Genomic DNA, 21,732 nt, shown 5'->3' on the forward strand with positions numbered 1-21,732 from the left:
AACGATTTGACTTTGATATGGAGAGTGATTCAACCTCTGCAATAGACTGTCCAGTCAGTCGGACTCACGCCTCCTTCGACTAGACTTGAAGGGGAGACTTGTGATGCGGATAGAGCTTGGGGTATAGGAGTGATTAGGGAGAAAGAGAGGGGCAGTTTTGTCTTTTATGAGGAGTAGGGTTGTGTTTTAAAGGGCGACACTGTTCACGCAGAGGGGGATCTTCTTCTTCCTCCGTGCTCTTTCCGTCGCCAGGAGAAGGATGCCCGGACCTGGCTGCTTGCGTTGCCCCCGACATCAGCCAAGCCGGACGCCGACAGCCTCCTGCCCGCACGACGCTGTCCCTTACTCGTCGAAGCCGCCCCACACGTCGACGCCACCCTCTCCACCGCCTTATCCTTCCTCACTGGCAAGCTACCACTCCCCCTATCTCTCTCTCGCTCCATGATCCGATCCGAGGGGGCTGCTTCGTTCGTTCTTGTCGCCGCCAACAGGAACAGGGAGGGGGGCAGCTTCTCTCCCTCATGTTCCTCGCCAGCGCCGGCTGCCATTCCTTTTCTCTCCTCCTCGCGCCCCTCTCCCACACTGCCGGCAGCGAGTGCCTCAGTCGGTCGTGGCTTCTAGCGGCCGCCAGCGCCTCCCGCCGGCCACGTGCCTCCTCTAGAGGCTGCCACCACCGACATCTCCTGCTGCATCCACTGTCGCAGCCGTCTCCGGTCACCAGCGCCGTCGTCTCGGGTAACCACTGCCACAGTCGTCTTTGGCGCCCAGCGCCTCCGGCGTCCAGCACCGTCACCTCTGGTAGCCACTGCCGCAGCCGCCGACACCTCCGGGCAACATCGCCACCCTCCGAGCAGTCGCCTTCCGAGGGCTCAGGTATCGTACTATGCCTATATTCCGGCCTGCGAGCCGAGAGTGTGTTCGGCCTTCGTGCCGCTATTATATCTCGGCCTGCGAGCCGATGGAGTGTTCGGCCTTCGTGCCGTTGTTGCATGCCGGCCTGCGAGCCGAGGTTGTAGTTGGACCGTCCGTTGCTTTGCGGATCCATATCGCGCTCGGGTTCGAGCCACCGAAGCTAGCTACTCATCTGGCGGGCGTCTATCTGCTCTTCACGGTCGCACGACTCGATCAGCGCCGCAACCAGCTCATCCATCCATCCAAGGCGCCCCTTGGGGCCAGGGTATGTTCTCGTACTCGTTACTTATTTTATTGCTCTATTTTAGGCGACTACTTATATATTCGTGGGACCCACCTCGAGCATCGAGGTACCAGGGATCGGGGTAATCCGGTCACTGGCTGCATGTATTGTTGACCAGAGGACTTCGGATGACTTGGTCAACGTAGAGGACAACTCGCCACCAGGTCAGGGGGATGCAGTCAACCTTCCAGACATGACACGCCGACATATTCGTCTTCTCAACTTCCTGACAGGATCAGTTAGCTATCGCTGCTGCAGCCTCCAAGCAAAGATGGAATCAAATCGAGCGACTACTATCTCCTGAACAATGAAATTGTCAAGTAGAAGATTGACTTCTTTGATGCAAAGGAGGAAGAGAAGAAAGGATGAAAGGATCAAGCCTCAAGCTGCTACTTCATATTTGGACAATAAAGAAACAGTGAGGCTTCAAATTTTTTTCCTTTTAACAAAAGAGGAAGGTAACTTTTGATCTTAAAAATTGCTTCTTCTATTAGGGAAAGGACACAAAACCAATAATTTAAATTAAAGCATGAAAAATGAAAATGCACTAGCATTCTCGCAAGGCAAAAACAAAAACAATTAGAAAGATTAGAGGAATTCAAAATTCATGCTTTTGTCCAAACTAACATCAAAAACCAACCTTTATGCACCGATCGCATAAATTGTAGATAAAATCAGAACTTCCGTCAAATAAAGTAAATCGGAGATGACAAAAAAAAAAAACTCACCAGATAGTTCTCTCTTTTGTCAAACCACAAACTATGCGAAAAAGCACAAACGGACAGAAGCGAGAAATAATTTAAAAGAAGCTACCCACGGAAGTATAGATTCTAGCGCAAGGCTAGGAGGATGACCTTGGTGTTCATGCCATGTGTAGGCGTCCAAACCCCTCCCTTCGATATGCCATTTTTTGCCCTAGATCTACTTTCTAGAGAGAGAATCATAAAGATGAAATGGAAAAGACGAAGGCTTTGAGATTGTACCGTGAAGATGAGGCTTTGAGTGTATACTTCTTGGTTAAGGCTATGTTTATTCTAGAGTGTGGATGAGGAAAAGAAAGGAATCAACGATAGAAAGTTACTTTTGGAGGAAGAGAAAAGAAAGGGTGAAGAAATCTTTTCCTTTGCACACTTGTTTACCTTGATAGAGGAAAGTGAATACTTGTGATGTAATTTTGTAAATAAAAAAGGGTGCATGCGTCATTTTTTTGATACATAGTGTAATTTTGTGAGTTAAAAAGACTACATGCGTCATTTTATTTTGGTATATAATGTAATTTTGTGAATGCAAAAGGGGTACATGCGTCATTTTTTTTTTCCATCCGCTGCTTTCCGTCCGATTTTGAGGTGATCAGTTTTGGCTCCAAAATTATCCGCTGATGGATTGCGTTACTTTTCCTTTGAAAAATTTTAATGAAGTAAACGACGGAAACTTTTCCACCGTGGAAACTTTTCCTTAATTTTGCTTTCCACTCTCCCAAGTAAACAGAGCCTAAGAGTTTTCAGCTGAAGTGTCGTGGTTTTAGGTGTACGATTCTTAGGGTTTTTACACGCGCGCCCTAATTTTTGACGTGAGTTTTGAGCCTAGAAAAATACAACAGGTTTAATTTCATTTACAACGATTTATAACTGTTGTCTTATTATCACAACAACAACTGTGCATAAATCGTTGTTCTAAGCATTTAAAAATATTTTCATTTATAATGATTCATTTAACTGTTGTTCCAACTATTGTTAAGATTAAAAAAAATAAAGACAATAATTTTAAAAAATTATTATAAAATGTATTATTATTTAAAAAAATTGTTACACACAATGGGTAATGTAAAATCATTATCTTTTGCATTATACAGCACCACAAAGATAACAATTCACAATAATTTCTCACAGTTTTGTTATAGTAACAATCAAATATCAAAATCCCAACTTAAATTTAATCAACGATCCATTCCGATTGCATCAATAATTTTGAATAAATAAAAAATGGGTACCCGAGAGAAAGTCGGGAACGCGATTTCAGAATTGAGAAGTCTGAAGATACTTTTGAATTGTTGATTTAGTGAGGGATTTTAGACATTTTGAAAATTACAACGCCCTTTGGACATCTCCAGTGGACATTTGAAAACTATTGGCTGTTTGGATATTAATGGCAGCGTGGTTGTACTCGGTTCGGTTTGGTTTAACACTGGTGTGTGACAGAGTGGATGCCTCTCGCTAATATGGTAGTCCCTTAATGCCGTAAAGACGGTAACAAACGGCGTCCTTCCCGATCCCATCGTCATCGTCCCCGTCGATCGAGGCCATTATCAAGGGTTGGCACTTGGAGCGAAGCGACAGATTGAGGATGGGCGGCGGCGGAGCGGAGCGATGGTGCGTGGTCACCGGCGGCCGTGGCTTCGCTGCCCGGCACCTGGTCGAGATGCTTCTCCGCTCTGACGACTGGTGCGTCCGCGTCGCTGATCTCGCACCGTCCATCTCGCTTGAGGCCCACGAGGAGGCCGGTGTCCTAGGCCGCGCACTCCGATCTGGCCGCGCCGCCTACGTGTCCGCCGATCTCCGCAATAAGGCACAGGTCGTTAAAGGTGAGTGACATCGTTACCTGAATCTGCTGTTGTGGGAGCATCCGTCAGTCTCCTGTCTTGATCTATGATGGTTCCATTTATTTTGGGCTTTATTGTCGATTGAGTTTCGATTTTGCTAAAGCTTCGATGTGAGGTTTTTCTTTAGCTACTTAATGGACCAGATCCTCTCTTACAATTTCATAGTTGGAAGTGGTGGAACTCGATTCTTTAATTATAAGCTCGATACCGTTACATCCCTGCACTTAGGAGTCGATTGAGTTTCGATTTTGCTAAAGCTTCGATGTGAGGTTTTTCTTTAGCTACTTAATGGACCAGATCCTCTCTTACAATTTCATAGTTGGAACTGGCGGAACTCGATTCTTTAATTATAAGCTCGATACCGTTACTTCCCTGCGCTTAGGAGTCGATTGAGTTTCGATTTTGCTAAAGCTTCGATCTGAGGTTTTTCTTTAGCTAATGGACCAGATCCTCTCTTACAATTTCATAGTTGGAACTGGCGGAACTCGATTCTTTAATTATAAGCTTGATACCGTTACTTCCCTGCTCTTATGTTACACTCTATACTGCTTTAGGAGTTTAATAAAGTAAACTGATGTTTGTTCAGAGTTTGTGTTCATAAATCAGCGTTGAATGCTCAAAGTTCTTACATGTTTCTAGCTGTCAGTTCGCCCGAACCATATGGGACTTCCAAGGAGTTGAGAAACGTGAGATAATAGCCTCTAGAGCAGCCAGTTGAAGATATGAAACCACTGCAACTGCCACTTGTTTTTTAACATTTCATCTGCTAGACAACTGATATTCGATTAGTGTGTATGTTACTCAGAGTTAGAATTATTTTGGGGATGCACTATAAATGTTATTTTATATGATAAATGAAATGGGATGCTGTACCTTGATTAACAGGAAAAAAACTATATTAATTTTTGCATATTAGTCTCTTTGTTTATTTGGCCGTGGCGTTGAAGCTGTATTAGCAGGTATTGGTTCCTTGAAGAACTAGAGACATTCCATTTTTAGACATTTTTGTTACTTATAGTCAATCTTCAGTTTTCTTCGGTGACTTAATCTCACCAGATGAATATAAGACTAGCAAGGCTCTAACGTTCCTTCTGACTCACTTGTGCAGCTCTAGTCATGGAATAGCTTCTGTGGTGGTAAAAGAAAATTGATCTTTCTTGAACTAGGGAGCATCTTCCTTTTATCTTTTGTCTTGAAATGTTGTCATATTTTGAGTACAATATAATCAACCTGGATGGCAAACCTCAGGTTAAAGGAGAATTGGTGAACTAGATTGCAATAAGAAAAATAGACTGTACATTTTCCTTCTAGCATTTCTTGCTGTGCAAGGGTATTTTGTTCCCCTTTTTTGTTTCTGTTCATCATACTAGTTTTCCAATAGTTATCCAATGTAAGAATAAAGATACTCTTTTAATTATTTTAGCCGAATGATCTCACTTACAATTGCTATTTCTTGGTGATTTCCTTTTACAGCATTTGAAGGAATTGAAGTTGTCTTTCACATGGCTGCTCCTGATTCATCTATCAACAACTACCAGCTTCATTTCTCTGTGAATGTTGATGGTTAGAATTCATGTCTCTGTTGATTTTAGCACTCTAATTTAGCATAAATGCTAGACTGAGTAAAACCTGTGTTAGCACATGCTCAGAACAATTTTTACACATTATTGGTTAACCTTGATGTTCTTGCAATGAGAATTACTTATGCATTTTCAGGTACCAGAAATGTTATTGATGCGTGTATTGAATGCCAAGTGAAGAGACTAATCTATACTAGTTCTCCTAGTGTGGTGTTTGATGGTGTTCATGGAATTTTCAATGGGGAAGAATCACTTCCATATCCAGAGAAGGTTCTATTTAAATTATTATCTTTCCTGGAAAAGGGATCATTTTTTTGTTTTGCGCATTTATCATGTTCTGATTCTCGATTACTTTCCAATATTCTAGTTCAACGATTCATATTCAGAGACTAAAGCAGAAGGAGAAAAATTGATTTTAAAAGCTAATGGCAGGAATGGGCTTTTGACATGTTGTATAAGACCTAGCAGTATATTTGGCCCTGGTGACAGATTGTTGGTGCCTTCACTAGTTGCTGCTGCAAAGGCTGGCAAGAGTAAGGTAAAAAATATTCAACCTATTTGAGAAAATTTTCAAGCAGTTGTGTTTCATTTTTTTTTCCTGTTTTTCCTTGAGCAATCTAGTTCTTAATTGAACAAGAAGTCAAGGATTTTGCTGTTTCAATCATTGATTTTCTGCAGCCAAATCTGACTCTGAAGTACATAAATTTCATAAATATATATATGGTAGTTAAAAAAAAAGCTCTTTCTACTAGTTCACCAGATGTCCCTGATCTGATTGGTTGCCATAATGTGTTAGTGCTCTTCAATCAGTGTGTTGTTACTGATCAATATCCTCTTTTTTCCCTTCCATATCAGTTTATCATTGGTGATGGGAATAATCTGTATGACTTCACATATGTAGAAAATGTGGCATATGCCCATATATGTGCTGAGCGCACTCTATCCTCTGAAGAAGGTGCTAAGCAAGCTGCAGGGCAGGTATATCCTTTCTTGTCTTTTGTTTCTGTGACGGTACCAGTAACATACTTTTTTACTGCAGGCCTATTTCATAACAAATGGAGAACCAATAAAATTTTGGGAATTCATGTCATTAATACTAGAAGGTCTTGGATATGAAAGGTATAGTTTTTGTGGTGATAAAGTCACTTCCTACCGCCTTAGTTGCTTTATTTTGTTAAGCTCCCCACTTCAAGGAAGTTTTATAGCATAGGCTATTTATTACACAGTGGAAAAAGCGTATTTATAGTAAAGATGGCTAGGCATTGACCATTTCGTTCTTTTTTCATATGCTAAATCATATATGTACTTTAGCTAAGATTCAAAAATTGTTACTAGAAGATGATGATATTGGAAAGGAAAATATAATAAAATGTTGAATTCATTTATTCCATGATCTTCTTCTTTGGTTCCTCCTGTCGTTCTCCGCTAACATGTAAGATTTGTGCTTTTCCCTTTTCTTTTGATAATTATCATGAGTTTTTTAATTGCAGGCCAAATATCAAACTTCCTGTTTCTTTTATGATGCCAATTGCTCACTTGGTAGAATGGGCATACAAGATCTTTTCACAGTATGGGATGCCTGTGCCCCAGCTGACACCTTCAAGAATTAGACTTTTGTCATGCAATAGGACTTTCAGCTGTTCAAAAGCTAAAGATCATATTGATTATGAGCCTATTGTGTCTCTTAAGGTTTCCAACTGAACTCATTTGACCTCTTATCTATCATTGCATAGGTCTCAGTGTTTCTGTTGTTATATGGGATGTTCTCTTTTGTGAACATAGGATGGTATCCAAAGAACAATTGAGTCATACTCTCATCTTAAAGCTGAGCAGAAAAAGAGAACTTCTAAAGTTTATACCTATTTGGGTGGTGGAAAAGGTATGGATGAACTAACAGCAGATTCATTTACTTGATGGCTTTACTGACAGATACCTCCATTCTGTTTTCAGTTGCTGACACACTTCTTTGGAAAGATAAGAAACAATCATTCACAATGTTGCTTCTGTTTGTTGCCCTATATAGCTACTTTTTCGCAAATGGATATACAATGATTACAGCAGTGGCAAAGCTAGTCTCAGTTGTTGCATTGTTCTTGTTTATTCATGGCGCTTTGCCTTCAAAAATGTACGAGTTTTTCTTTTATAAATTTCATTGCATGTTATGATTTACCTCTATTATCTTTTAGCTTCCTCTTTGGTTTCAGTATTTCCAGTTATTAAACTTTTCTATATGGTTGTCTGCAGATTAGGGTATAATATTCAGAAATTGTCACCTTCGTATTTCGAATTGTCAGAAGAGCAGGCACGTAGGCATGCTCATTCAGCTACCCATATATGGAACAATGGAATTGTCATATTGCGCTCACTTTGCAAGGGAAAGGATTGGGCATTGATGTTTAAGGTTTGTCTTACTATATTTTGTTAATTTTTTGCTCCCTAAATTTCCTTTACAATTTACATTGCTCTAATAAGATTCTAGATTTCTCAACCAAAATTTAGCTGAAGGGGGTCCTGAAAATATTTATGTCTTGTGTGGAAATCAAACAGGTTGTTTTCTTGTTATTATTTCTGAATGTCCTTGGATACATGTCGCCGCAGACAATCTATAAATTAGGTAAACAATAGTTTTTTCAACTTATTATACTTAAACGTTGCCATGCTCCTAGTTGTTGATGTAACAAAGAAGCTCTTTGATTGTGTTGCAGGGCTTGCTATAGCTTTCTTTGGTTTGTATGTTTATGATAGATGGGAAGATGAGATCGACAAGCATATTAAGGATGCATACTCCCATGTCAGAAAGTTGACATCGAAGGTTCCCCGAGGCCCTTGAGGCACTAGTGATGTTGGCCAGTGCTGGTTTTGTCTGCAGAATTTGATTACATCATGTTCCAACTTTGCTTAGATCGAGGGAGCTTGAACTCATCTGGGAACTTTGCTGCATAATATTTTCTCAATGATGGGTCCTTTGTTGAACTTTACCCAATCTTGGTAGAACTGTGCATTTTCAGGGCATTTGTTTTACGGTTGCCCTTTGCAAATTCTTCTGTCAAGTGTTTTCTTTTATTTGGAAAACAAAGGCCCAGATATATGGATGCAAAGTAGAGGAAAACAAAAGAAACTATTAGAGAAGAATTGGAGGGATGAAATGTTTTTTGCTATGAAGGTAAACGTTTTTTCAATCAAGTGGTTTCTTTGAAAGCAAAACGAAGCCACAATAGTTTATAATTGGAGCAAAGGTGAAACCGTCCCTTTAGCAGCTCTTCCAGACGGTTTCATACTTATGGGTTTGTCACAATAGTTGATAATGAATATGGGCGATGAGGGGCAAGCACTCTTTCAATCCAGATTAGGGATGACATTGGGGTGAGTTGAAATCTAGAGCTGTAGCAAATCCGTTCTATCAGGACGGGTTTAAACCTACATAAATGAGTTTCAATCGAATCCGAGGCAGGTCTTGGGTTTAATCGGACATGGCTCGTACAATTTTTTTTATTAATTATTAATTAAATAAAAATTGATAATTAATTTTTAATTGAATTAAAATTGATAGATTTTAATTTGTAATCATATTTGTTTTTGTTATAAAATATTATTAATATAAATGTTGAAAATAAATTTAATGTTTAATTATTTTTTAAAATTTTTATTTTGTATTTTAAAAATAAATAATAAAAACTAAATATGATAGATCTAAGGGATCTAATTTGGATTCGTCCGCCGGGTTCGTGAGGTAGGATGGATCTAAAGGGAGGCAGATGGATCACGAGTTTAACTAATTCCATCTTAATTCGATCCATTGTTGTCTCTAATCAAATGTCATTCTCTCTCGTAGTGTCTTTTATAACGTTTTTTTTATGAGGAATATTAATCCCATGACCCGATGTATAAATAAGTTGTTATAAATATGTTTTGAAAATTCTAAAATTCTCTACTTAAAATATAATAATATTGGCATTGCCCTAAACTATTTTTTACATTTATTTTTGTTGATTGTGCTAATTATTTTATATCATAACTCAGCCGAGTTGATTTTTTGGTTTACTTTTTATTTCTATGCACCACATTGTATTGTCATACAAAAATAATGTATTTCTTTATTATATAACATAAATCATTATATACATTATTTATTAATTTAACAGATTTTTATGATGTCTATGTTGCATCGAATAGCTATAACTATCTATCGGTTAATTTGTTGTCATCCAAAGGAATTGCAACTTGCAAGCTCTTACTTACAAAGATGGATGGATGTTCCTGTCACCACCCAGTGGCGTTACCTCCTATTATATGGACACGCTATTCGGCACACCCCGTCCCGTAACACCGGGGCCTGAACTCGGTGCCAGCAACTCATAGGGCAGCACCCCGGCTCCGCACCGATTCCGCCGACTCGGGTCCGCGTTCCGGCTCTCGATCTCCTCCTCCGCGGCCGCCACCTCCGCTGCGAATGCTCTGTATACCGCCGCGGCTTCCTCGTCCGCCGTCCACGCGGCAGCGCCGTCCCTCGTCCCCCCGAGGTACTCCTCGTCCGGTGAGTGCGTCGAGAGCGTGTCGACCACCGCCATGAACTTGGTCGCCTGCAGCACGCTGGGCATGGAGGAGAGGAAGAAACAGTGAGGATCGGCGAGGAAGGCCTTGTATTCGTCCGCGTCTCGGTCGGGGTCCGGGACGAGCCGCCGCATCAGCGGGGGGCGATTCGGGACGTAGCCACCGAGGGGATACTGGCCGAAGTTTAGGGCGGCGTGCTGGGCGGATGCTATCCAGATGAGGGTGGTGAGCAGCGCGACGAGGTCGGACGCGGTGTCCAGCGGCGACCACCACGAGGCGTGGCGGTGGTCCTCGTGACCGACGTTGACGCACTCATGGTACCACGCCTGGAGTTCCGAGTCTGAGCGGACTCGGTTGGGGTCCGAGTCCGGGTAGTAGATCTGGACGTAGGCGCCAACGAAGCGGGTGATGGCGGACCAGAGAAGCAGGCCGTCGTCGGCGTAGGGATAGTCCGGGAGGATGAGGCGGAGGCCGTGCGGCTGCGTGTGGTCTGCAACTGCCACGCCCCTGAAATTTCGCACAAGTATTTGTTAAAAGTCCGCTGAGAGTGTAGATTGGACACCGGAAGACGACAAGATCCGGTGTGGTAGTGGTAGGAAGAGGACGTGCCTTCGGATGAGATCAGCCGGCAACCCTTCGAGGTCAAACCTCCAGTGGTGCTTGTAATAGGCGGAGCTCATCTCCATGCCTATGGGGCCGGGAGTGAAGCAGGACTCTATGACGCCATCGGCATTGATCAGGCTCTGTCGCGCCAGCGCATTGATCTCCAACGTGTACCGCATGTGCGGGTGCAGAAGCTTGAACACCGGATGCATCGTGCTCAGCTGCCTGTGCGCTGCCAATATGAACGGCTCCATCGTCGCGTGCGTCTTCAACCTACGCCATGAACAGGAATCCCTCAGCTAAAGGTGAGAGGTTGTTGCAACTTTGAGTGATGAAGTCGGTACATTTTCATACCAGTGGTTGACGAGTTGATGAACACCAGCGTCGTTTGAGCAGACATGGGCCTTGCCGAGCATCCACAGCCAATTGGTAGTAGCATCACGGGGCGGCATCAACACCATGCTGGGACGGGATGCGCCTGGTTGCCGGGGAGGGAGTCCAAGCTCGATTGCGATCGGTTTCAGTGTCCCAATGGGAGTCAAAAAGAAGAGGGTCCTCGTAGCGTATGCTTTCCGGCCATCCATCATGTTGATTCTGTCCACGAATGGCAGGTATATATCGTGGAAGTCCAACATGAACAGCTTCCCTTCCTCCACAGCCTTTTTATTGTATTAATAACATGACAAGGGTCAGCTGTAAGCGAAATGCTGTGAAAGATGAACATGGTAATGCACTTTGTTTCACCTGTTGGACTGTCAACCCCTCGAGTTGACCTCTTATGTGAGCTTCCGTGATTGCAGATTCAGGCGGGCCATAAATTGCAGGGTCAAGATTGCTTACCGGAGGGAACGACTGTGCCATAATAGCCTTGTCATTGTTTGCAACTCAGTTCAATATACAAGTGATGCAGGGAGACATACTGCTCATGTGGGGTTACCTGAAGCCTCTCTATGTTGACAGGGTTGATCCCTGCAACCGCTTGCCGAGCAAATTCATCATCCCGGAGCCATGCAAACTTATCCTCTACAGTGCAAACCACATGAGCATGTCAGCATGAGAACTGGTTCTTGTTACATACCAAAATCACTCATTAGGTTTGTTCTTTCTGTTGCAATTTGATCATTTTCAATGAATTTAACTAGTTAATTTTGATCTCAATAGGATATTAATGTTAGACTGCGAGAAAGTCATGACAAGGAGCATGTTGCTTCACTTACTTGTGAGGATGCTTGGGGTGTCATATCGAAGCAGACCCTCGCTCGATTCTTGTATCTTTTTAACGAATGGGAGCTTCTTGAGGAGATGTTCCTGGAGGCCAAGCTTCAGGATGAGGCCCTCCTTGTAGAGGTTGTCGATGTGGTGGAACCCTTTGAAGTCATGGTTATCAGCAGAGATGGATGCAATGAGTGACGGGATGAAGCTGTGCAGCACAGCCTTGAGCCTTCCGGCTGCGAAGGCTCCCTGTTTTAGCTCCTCGAATGCCTCGTCGCGTGGCACGTAGATCGGATTTGGCTTCTCAACTCGACTCTCAGCTAGCATGTCTGTGCCATGAAATGATGCACGGTAAGTTGTTTCCTGACTACGCATTAATATCAAGGAGTTACTCTCTATGAACTTCACTTTTTTTCTGTCCAAGTGTTTGTTAATTATCAATACATGAATACAACTTTTGGTGAATCTGAAGGTGTAAAACTGACAGAATCAGACAAGCATCTGAAAGGGAATAGTTTCTAGATGATATGCACGTTGTTCTCTAAAAGATTGCTTTTTAAGACAATAATTTAGTCACTCATTCATGGTGGGCCAAGTCGATATATAATCCATCGATCATCCTCTAAATTTGATCTGTCACACGGACCACCACACTCAATGATTCTAAGGCTATACAGTCAACTCCAAGTCATGGAGTAATTTCCTGTTTGTACTGTAGAACAAGTTGTGTAAGAGAACTCACTTGTGTCGGTAGGAGGACGGCCAGTCCTGCATCGCCTTGGATATGGAATCTTCTCACCTCCGAGCGTCGGCCTTGCAAACTCAGATCCTCTGTCAGGATTGCCCAAGTCATTGTATGTTGCATAGTCAAATATTCTGTCTGATAACTTCCGAATGCCTTTTCCATCCCCTCTGAGCTCATTGAGCTCGGTTTCCCTGAGTTCCTTGAGTCCTTCAGGTGTCTCAGATGGTAGATATGGCTGCACAACAAGTATCAGAATTCTTTATGATTAGATTTCTTCAATAACAGATGATGTGCTTAGAATGCCTCCTATTCTAAATCATGATTATTGAGCCTTAAAGATTTAGTTGTGTTTCAATCTTGTACAGAGAATTCTCTGGCTAATTTGGACAGGTCATTATAGATCCATTGAATTAATGCCAAGGATAATGATATGTAACCATCGCATCAAATCAAATGGCTGTCAATAGCAAGCTAGAAAAATTTGGTACCGACCTTATTGCTGAAGAAAATTCTCTTCTTGGGGTGGTCCTTGGTGGATTGAACCCAAGAGTTGCAGGAGAAATGAACTGGTCCACACGAAGAGGTAGAGCCTTCTCCTTCGATGACTACACTCTCCAAGAAGAACTCTTTCTGGTGGCGGTTGATCACTGTGATTGCTCCTGGCTCCCCGAAGCTGGAGTCTACCGTGAAGTCTGCCGTGTACACCACACGCTCTCCCTTGACGTTCTTCTTCTCGAACCAGTCCTTGATCACTGTTGCTCCGCTCGTCTTTTGCTTTTTGGTTCCTATGTTACAGAAGCAAGCCCAAGAACAGTAAGTGAATTGCAGAGGGGAGATATGAAACAAGGTTTATCAATCATGGGGAAGCAGAAAGGAAAAAGGTTGTTTGCTCTTGCGAGAACAAAGAACAAAGTTCAAGATGCCTACTATTGGGGAATTTGAACTTTCGATCATTGGGGATCTGCAGAGTACTCCTAGTTAGTAAAATAACTACATATACTGATTTTTGCTTTTAAAATCAAACTTTTATTCTATGAAAAAAATTGACTTTTTGTCTCTTTTTTTGTGTATATTTTAAATCATCATGCAGGAGGAGATCAAGCAGCTCGAGGTTTATATGTAGGAACAAGCATCTTAAGATTTCACAAGGCTTACTCGGATTGATCTCGGTGCTGATGAGTTCCAACACCACATTCCGTCCAAACTTATCCGTAAGAGCATCAAGCTGGTTGACGATCGCCTCCTTGATATCCTCTTTGTGCTTCCTTCTCACGGTCAGCGCAGCCCTGAGCATGACTTTGTCCACCTTAGCCTGCTTCCCAACCACCATCTTGATCACATCCTCATTGATTGTTGCTTTCACCGGTGCTGCCACGGTCTTCGCCGACCTCAGCCTTCTCCTCCTGTCTTGGCCATCAGGGCAGATAGCAGGGAAGGCAAGACTCTGTTTGTTCTGATTGCCCCTAAGCAAGAGGGATCCACTGCCTTGGAGGAAAGAAGGCTGGTGTAAACCCATGATCTCACTGCAAACAGCCATTCTTTCTTTGCAAAGAAAAACAAAGAAAATATGGTTGCTTTCTTGCTGCCCTGTTCTTGGGAGAGACAGAGGAGGTGGTTCAGAGTTGGAAGAGGTAATATGTTGTTGTGTGTTTGTAACATGTGGGATGGCATGTATATAATGCTAACCCCACCCCGTTGATTTCTAGTCTCTTACCATGTGCACGTTTTTCAGTTTGATTGCAATTCGGATGACTTTAGCACCAAAAGGGAGGATTTTGTTTTATATGATTTGATTATTTAACTGAGGGACCAAGTCAATTGGGAGGAAAAAAGGAGGATGTTTCGTTGCAGTGGCGCGATGGCTGTGATTTCTTCTTTTCTCATGCCACAATATTTTGATGATCTGTGACTCTTGAACTTCCGATCGTTTTAATATGTTTTATGGTGATTATTTAACTGAGAATTTTCAAAGGTCAATTTTTGAGGGTTTTCTTATTAAAAAAAGGTGGATTGATAAAAAATATTTTTATTGATAATTTACTGGATAATGCACTTAATTGTCTCAATTACTTTCTAAATTAGTAAATCACATAATTTTCATATGCCCTAGATTTTATGATGAGAACTGATGGGAGCCGGATCCACTGAGTAATATGGCTAGGTTCCATCGAGTAAAATGACCAAGATTTATCGAGCAACATGGTTAAGATTTGCCGAGCAATATACTTAAGATCTTCATAGCACTGGGTTGTGTCGGTGAGCCGACTCAAGTTCTAATCTATGTTATATCTCAGGATATTAGATCTCACAAGTTGGGAAGTCGATCTATCTTTCTAATGAAGAAAAAATCTAGACCATCAAGAACTATCACGAAGAGTTGACCGTGAAATTGTAATCAAGTGGTCGTTGATTTTACGGTGATATAATCGAATAACCACCTGACTTGATTATGGTTTTAATGTTATCTTGCCATTGATATTTTTAAGAGAATTGGTATGATAATTTGAAAAGTTAGGTAAAGACATCTAAAAATTTTAAATATGTGGTTTTATAAAATGTCATTTTCATCCCTAAGATTCTCTAAAAGTTTTCTTTTTAAAATATTCATTTAAGACCTCTAATATTCAAAATATTTTAAAAATATTTTTTTTTTTTTTAAAAAAATGTTTCATTGGACCAATGTGGAGCGGACCATTCGCGACCAGCTCGTTTCGATTGCTTTGCTTTGCTGGATTGGAAATATTTTGTGTAAACTTTGACTCCAATAGATTTCTTTATAATTAATGTTCACGCCGTATCAAACTCTGCTGGTCCAATTGCTCGCATGGTTTCTGACTCTTGACTTGGCCGCTTAACTTAACATGATCGTCAAGATGTGGAATTTGACCAAGGAAACTTGGCCTGGCTTCATTAACATTACGAATTCAACTCAAATGTTTCTTGACTAAAATAATTCCGTACGTGTGTTCAAACTCTGATAAGGGACTTTAATGTTACTTAATCAATGTGTAAATAAATAATTTAATCTAGTGCCCGTATATGATCATATATGAATAAAATTTGTCCCCACAATATGAGTTAGGACAGGAATCTCCGATCTAAAATCTCTAAATAGTACGAGACCCCTATCTATTTATTGGTGGGATAGACTATATGATATATCCCACCTGTTGGAGTCTAGGTCACTCCATCAATGAGCTTGTAATGTCTCCCTTGGTCTAGAAAATTTTGGATCAAGGATCTGACCTCGTTAATTAGAGGGTGACATATTTATTACAATGGAACAGAGATTAATTTCCGATGGGTACATACTGTAAGATCGATATGCAATGTTAAATCATAACACAGCTTAACTTTGAATCTTTGTCAAATATCAAAACATAAGTTTAATTAGTTAGTACTTCCAACACTAACACGTACCCTTGGGGGAAAAAATTCCTTTCACCCCAGTCACTTGGCAGTCGATTATAACTTGATCTCGTGATTTATCTTCTCTCACATAATTTGAAGATGGACTGTGAAAGACGCCTAGGGTGAACATTGTTAGGACCAAAAGTAGCTAGAGGGGGGGTGAATAGCTCGTCGCGTTCGCTCGGTGCTCGGCGGTGCTTGTTCCTTCAAAGATGTGCAGCGGAAATACAAAGAAACAATCACACAACGCTAACACGGTTGGTTTACTTGGTATCCACCTCACAAGAGGTGACTAATCCAAGGATCCACACCAACACACACACCCTCCACTATGAATAACACTCCTTTATGGTGACTACCAAAGGCGGAGAAGCCCTACAACTCTCTCAATACAAGAAGAAGAAAGGGAAATACAAGATAAGCAAAGGCTTACAAGATGTGCAATAAAAACCTTAACCCTAACTTCTTCCTCTTGCAATAGATCCGCCTCTTGACTTGGAGAACTTCCAAGATCCTTCAAGAACTGGTGATCTCGAGCTTGGAGAGAGCTGTGGAGGAGCTGGTGAAGATCTAAGTTGAATCGGTGAAGAGATGCTGAAGGAATCGCACGCCAACAGCTATAAACGACGCCAACGGTCGAATCCCAATCGATTGGATTGCTCCCAATCGATCGGGGAGGCTTTGGATCGATCTACGGATCGATCCAGAGCGCCTCTGTGCTCTGGAAAAATTCCTGGATCGATCCACGGATCGATCCAGCGCTTATCGCGCGAAGCAGCAGCGTCCCAATCGATCCACTGATCGATTGGGACCTCTGGATCGATCCACGGATCGATCCAGAGGGGTTCTGTTAGCGGGGACTCACCGGATCGATCGGCGGATCGATCCGGATCTTCTGGATCGATCCACTGATCGATCCAGATCTACTGGATCGATCCACGGATCAATCCAAACCTACTGGATCAATCCACGGATCAATCCAAACCTGCTGGATCAATCCACGGATCAATCCAAACCTTGGTTTTTGTCCAAAACCAAGTCTAAAGCCCCCTAAACCAACATCTAGTCAACCATGACTTGTTGGTACATAAGACCTAGCATCCGGTCACCCTTGACCGGCTAGGACTCTCTCACCAAGTGTCTGGTCAATCCCTTTGACCCACTTGGACTTTTCTCTTCTTGCCAAGTATCCGGTCAGCCCCTCTGACCTACTTGGACTTTTCTTTCTCGTGCCAAGTATCCGATCAATCCCTTTGACCTACTTGGATTCTCACCAAATGTCTGGTCAACCTTGACCCATTTGGATTTCTCTTGCCTGGCTTCACTCACCAGGACTTTCCCAATTACCTAGCTTCACTCACTAGGTCTTTCACCTGGCTTCACTCACCAGGACTTTCCCAATTGCCTAGCTTCACTCACTAGGTCTCTCACCAGGATTTTCCTCCTGCCTAGTTTCACTCACTAGGACTTCCCAGTCAAGTATCAGGTCATCCTTGACCTACTTGACTCTTCTTCAATCAATCTTGCATTGTCAAACATCGAAACCCAAACCAAGACTCAAGCTTGGTCAACAAGGTCAACCTTGACCTGATGGATGTTGCACCAACAATCTCCCCCTTTTTGATGTTTGACAATACCAACACTATCACTTACAATACCACATGTAAGTTAGGCTAATTCCATAGCCTAAACCTTCTTCATGCCACTAGGTAATGAATACATAAGTTAAGCCCTTCATTCTCCCCCTAGGAGGGCAAACTCCCTCTAGGTAATGAAAGCCTAACTTACTCCCTTTCATTCTCCCCCTATTGGCACACATCAAACCATCTTTGAGCACACATCAACCCGTGCCTCAATTTTGGGCACTCTTCAACAAATGCCCCATTGTTGAAAACTCTCCCCCTGAAGAGTTGCTCATCGTTGTTCACAACTTCACTCGTTGTGACCAACACGATAATGAAGGTCCCATACCTTTCATTAACCTTAACCCTACATTCTCCCCCAATGTAGGCAACTGCCCATCCTTGAGCATTATCCACTTGAAGCCACTTGAACAATGAGGATATCCACTCCCCATTAAAGTTCAAACGCTCAACCTTGAGCATGTTCTTAACGGAAGGTTAACCACCTTCCAAGGTTCATGAAAAATAATTTTTATGTCTTTAAAGAGTCCCTCCCCCTAAAGACATGGTGGTAACTTCTGTCATTGCACCAACAATGACTTAGAATCCCTAAAATTTTAGGAAACCCAAATTTTAGAAGTTTTGAGGTTCAAATATTTAAAATTTGAAACAAACCTCAACCTAAACTTCAACTTAGCCTTCCTTAACCAATCCATCCTTGTTTTCAACATGAAAACACCCTCTAAAGGTATACAAACGTGTCTTGAGGGGTTAGGAATGGTTACATTGACTAAAATAGGTTTAGAGTGCTGAAATCAGACCTTCCCAGCCAAAATCAGCGTCCTGGATCGATTGGAGTTGGGTTCCAATCGATTCAACCTATTTGAATCGATCCACTGATCGATTCAGGATGTGTGGATCGATCGGCTGATCGATCCAGCGAGCTTCTGCTCGCGAGAATTGCCTTCTGAATCGATCCACTGATCGATTCAGGCACTCTAATCGATCCATGGATCGATTGGAGCTCTGATAGTTGCTGAAATTCAAAATCAGCCAACTTCAGAAATCCCTAGAAAATTCTACAAAAATCCAAAAATCATGATATTTCGTGCAGACATTTCTTAGGGCATAATTTATCAAGAAAAAATAGTTTTCTAAGAAAATACCTCATATTTTCAAAGATTGACACAAACTTGAAAGCTTGCTAAAACTTTAGCGTTTTCTTCAAGTTTGTGTCTAACTATTCAATGGTGATTACTATCAAAAGATAGCCTTCACCAAGGTTTTCCAAAAGCATTTTGAAATAATTTTCAAAACCAATATCCCATCACATTCCTTGGGCTTAATGCACATGACTTGTACATTAGCTTTCCCAATGATGGGAAAACACATAACTATGTGTTTTGATGAACCTAAAACTCAAAAGAATGCACTAAATCAACCTTTTGAGTTTTGTTCATCTTTCTAACATCTCACTTGTATCTAATGTGCACTAAAACACATACAAGTCACCTTATAGTCCTTGTGAGATGTGAGATTTTAGTTTTGCCCTATTCTAGGGATCATGCATATCTATCTAGGCATTTTTAGAGATATTAGACATCCACTTAGGATGTCACTTGTTAATAAGTGTTGTTAAATGTCATTTGTCCTTAATTACAAGGAATTAAACTTAATGCATGATTATGTTATGACATACATCAAAAGGAGATAATGTTCAAAAGAAAGTACCCTATAGCTACATGATGCATGTGTGTCATGACATGGTATTTTTTTTTTTTGGATTTTTCATAGTAAGATATGAATGCAACAATAAATATGATGTCATGGCATATGATGGGCAAGCAATCATGGCAAGTTTTAACATAAATAAAAATATACATAGATTCCCTATCTAAGTATCCTTAACCACTTAGCTACCTTAAAAGGTTAAACCTATATTGCCCTAAATGCTTCAAGAAAATGCCAAAACCTAAATTTGACATTTATATTTCTCTTGATTTGTTTATGCCAATTGAAATTAAGCTTATTTCTCAAATGTTGGCATATTTCGTTCTTCCACAAGAGTAGCATTTTAAATTAAGGCTTAGATTGACCTTAAGTTTCCTAAGAACATACCAAAATTCCAACTTGGTAGTTCTTATGATTTTCCCAATTTGTGTCACTTAAAATATCATCCAATTTATCAAATTGTGACACATTTTATTCTTCTCAAGAGTAAACATAAATTCACTTCATTTTCAAAGGTTAATAATAACCTTGAAAATGCTCCTTGAGTGTCAATTTCTTCAAAGTTGGGTTAACTACCCTTCTTCTTAGAGTTGACACTCTCTAACCCATCTATGGGGTAGAGAAGATGCTCCTAGGAACCCAAAATCTATTGGTGCTCCTTGGATGCTCTAAGTATTCACTAGGGATAACTTCCCTAGATACCTTCCTAGTGACCTTGTTTGGCTTCTTAGAAGCCTTGGTCACTTTTTCTAAGTCAACCCTAGGGATTGCTTCCCTTGTGACCTTGTTAGTGACTTTCTTAGACTTCTTAGAAGTCTTAGTCACATTTATTGCAAAAATACTCTTAAGAATAACCTTCCTAGTATTTTTGACTTGACCACTAGACCTAGGGTTGGTTCCATAACTATATGGAACCCTATGGTAAGAGGGCACATCCTTCTTAACCTTGGGTTTGTATCCCAAACCTCTATGGTCATTAGATGACCTTTGTGCTTCTAGACCTAGGCTATGCTCATGTTGCCCTTTTAGGATATTTTCCATCCTTTTTAGGGTCTTTTCCATTTTATCAAGCCTTGACCTCAAGACTTGATTTTCTATTATTAAATCCTTAGATTTTGATTTTTCATTACACCCATGAGCATTTTTGTTTTTGGGCTTGTATCTATTATCCTTAGTGTTCTTGCCCAAGTGCCCATCTACCTTCCTAACCTTAGGTTGGGTAGTTTTGGCATGTAGGGCCACATGCTTTTCCTTAAAGCCCTCATGCTTCCTATTCTTATGGTAAATCGCATTAAAATGATAAAAATTAGAACTATCATGCTTTTTATCATAATGTAAAGGAGTAGGCTCAATAAATGTTACCTTCTTCTTTACCTTGGAGGCTCCCCCTTGACTAATGCCTCCTTGAGCCTTAACCATCTTCTTCCCATTGAGGCATTGACTCCGGTAATGCCCCTTTTGATTGCAAGAGAAGCATATGATATGCTCCTTGCTCTTCTTTGTTCCGGGAATGGTCTCCTTGGGCTTCACCTTGCCCTTTTGTGCCACTTGGCCCTTCTTCTTGGCCAAGTTGGGACACTTGCTCTTGTAGTGTCCATTTTCCCTATACTCAAAACATATTATATGATTTTTATTTTTAATTGAAACATTTATACCTTTGTGTGTAGGGGTGACATCTTTTCCTTTGGATCCGGAGGTAGAAGCTTCCTCTTGATCGGACCTTGATTCTCCTCCATTTGATTTTTCTTGACTTGTAGAGGTAGTTGCTTCTGCCTCCTCTTCTTCTCTCGACCCGGATGTAGAAGCTTCTCCTTCTTCTTGATCCGGCGTCACCAAGGATTGCTCCCCCTCAATCCTAGAGGTGGAGGCTTCATCATCTTGAATATGAAATAAGGAGTATGCTCCCTCCTTGTTCCCTTCGATGCATTCCCTTGAGGATGAAGCTTCTTGGATTTCCTCTTCTTCGGAGGTTGAGCATCTCTCAACCTCAGAGTCCTCCTCTTGGTCTTGCTCCAAAGAGTCACCCTCTCTGGATTCTTTTTGCTCTTGTACAGTGGAGGGGATCTCTTCATGAAGCTTGGCCAATTTGCTCCATAGTTCCTTTGCATCTTCAAATTCTCCAATTTTGCAAAGGATGGTGCTTGGCAATAAATTGACCAAGAGCTTGGTCACTTTGTCATTGGCCTCGCACCTTTGGACTTGCTCTTGGCTCCACTTGCTCCTCTTGAAAACTTTGCCCTTTGAATTTCTTGGAGCCTCGAAGCCTTCCATTAGAGCAAACCATTGCTCTATCTCCATCATAAGGAAATTTTCGATTCTTGATTTCCAAGAATCGAAACTCATGGAAGTGTATGGTGGAGCCACCCTTGTGTCAAATCCAAGTCCATCTTGGAATTGCATCTTGAAGTTGAGCTTGATAAAGTCTTGAACTTGAAGAATTTGCTCCAACTTCTTCACCCTCTAGCTTTTCTTGTTATACTTGA

General features: G+C 41.5%; 2 protein-coding genes and 1 long non-coding RNA gene across 5 annotated transcripts; 2 read left to right on the forward strand and 1 right to left on the reverse strand.

Annotated features, from left to right (window-relative positions):
• Positions 1–3,356: 3,356 nt before the first annotated feature.
• Positions 3,357–8,557, forward strand: LOC122020006 (3beta-hydroxysteroid-dehydrogenase/decarboxylase-like). The gene is made up of 12 exons (XM_042577695.1): positions 3,357–3,776; positions 5,268–5,357; positions 5,511–5,644; positions 5,742–5,912; positions 6,230–6,352; positions 6,414–6,493; positions 6,865–7,063; positions 7,157–7,253; positions 7,325–7,499; positions 7,619–7,775; positions 7,922–7,988; positions 8,080–8,557. The coding sequence occupies exons 1-12, from the start codon at positions 3,539–3,541 to the stop codon at positions 8,202–8,204; spliced, it is 1,656 nt and encodes a 551-aa protein (XP_042433629.1). The 5' UTR covers positions 3,357–3,538; the 3' UTR covers positions 8,205–8,557.
• Positions 8,558–9,442: 885 nt separating this feature from the next.
• Positions 9,443–14,022, reverse strand: LOC122019774 (probable lipoxygenase 6). Its single transcript, XM_042577287.1, has 9 exons — positions 13,641–14,022; positions 12,978–13,270; positions 12,483–12,720; positions 11,746–12,069; positions 11,466–11,551; positions 11,273–11,380; positions 10,883–11,187; positions 10,535–10,801; positions 9,443–10,432 (listed from the first exon to the last, which is right to left on the reverse strand). Exons 1-9 carry the CDS (start codon positions 14,020–14,022, stop codon positions 9,661–9,663), a joined length of 2,775 nt encoding a protein of 924 aa, XP_042433221.1. The 3' UTR covers positions 9,443–9,660.
• Positions 11,111–13,717, forward strand: LOC122019775. 3 transcript variants are annotated; one of them, XR_006122029.1, is made up of 5 exons: positions 11,111–11,253; positions 11,329–11,622; positions 11,690–12,091; positions 12,876–13,462; positions 13,576–13,717. It is a non-coding gene; the product is annotated as an uncharacterized LOC122019775 (long non-coding RNA). The 3 variants fall into 3 exon arrangements; XR_006122027.1 differs by having other exon boundaries at positions 11,690–13,462; XR_006122028.1 differs by having other exon boundaries at positions 11,329–11,591; positions 11,690–13,462.
• Positions 14,023–21,732: the final 7,710 nt, after the last annotated feature.

Source organism: Zingiber officinale, chromosome 9A (genome assembly GCF_018446385.1).
Source record: "Zingiber officinale cultivar Zhangliang chromosome 9A, Zo_v1.1, whole genome shotgun sequence".
NCBI lineage: Eukaryota > Viridiplantae > Streptophyta > Magnoliopsida > Zingiberales > Zingiberaceae > Zingiber > Zingiber officinale.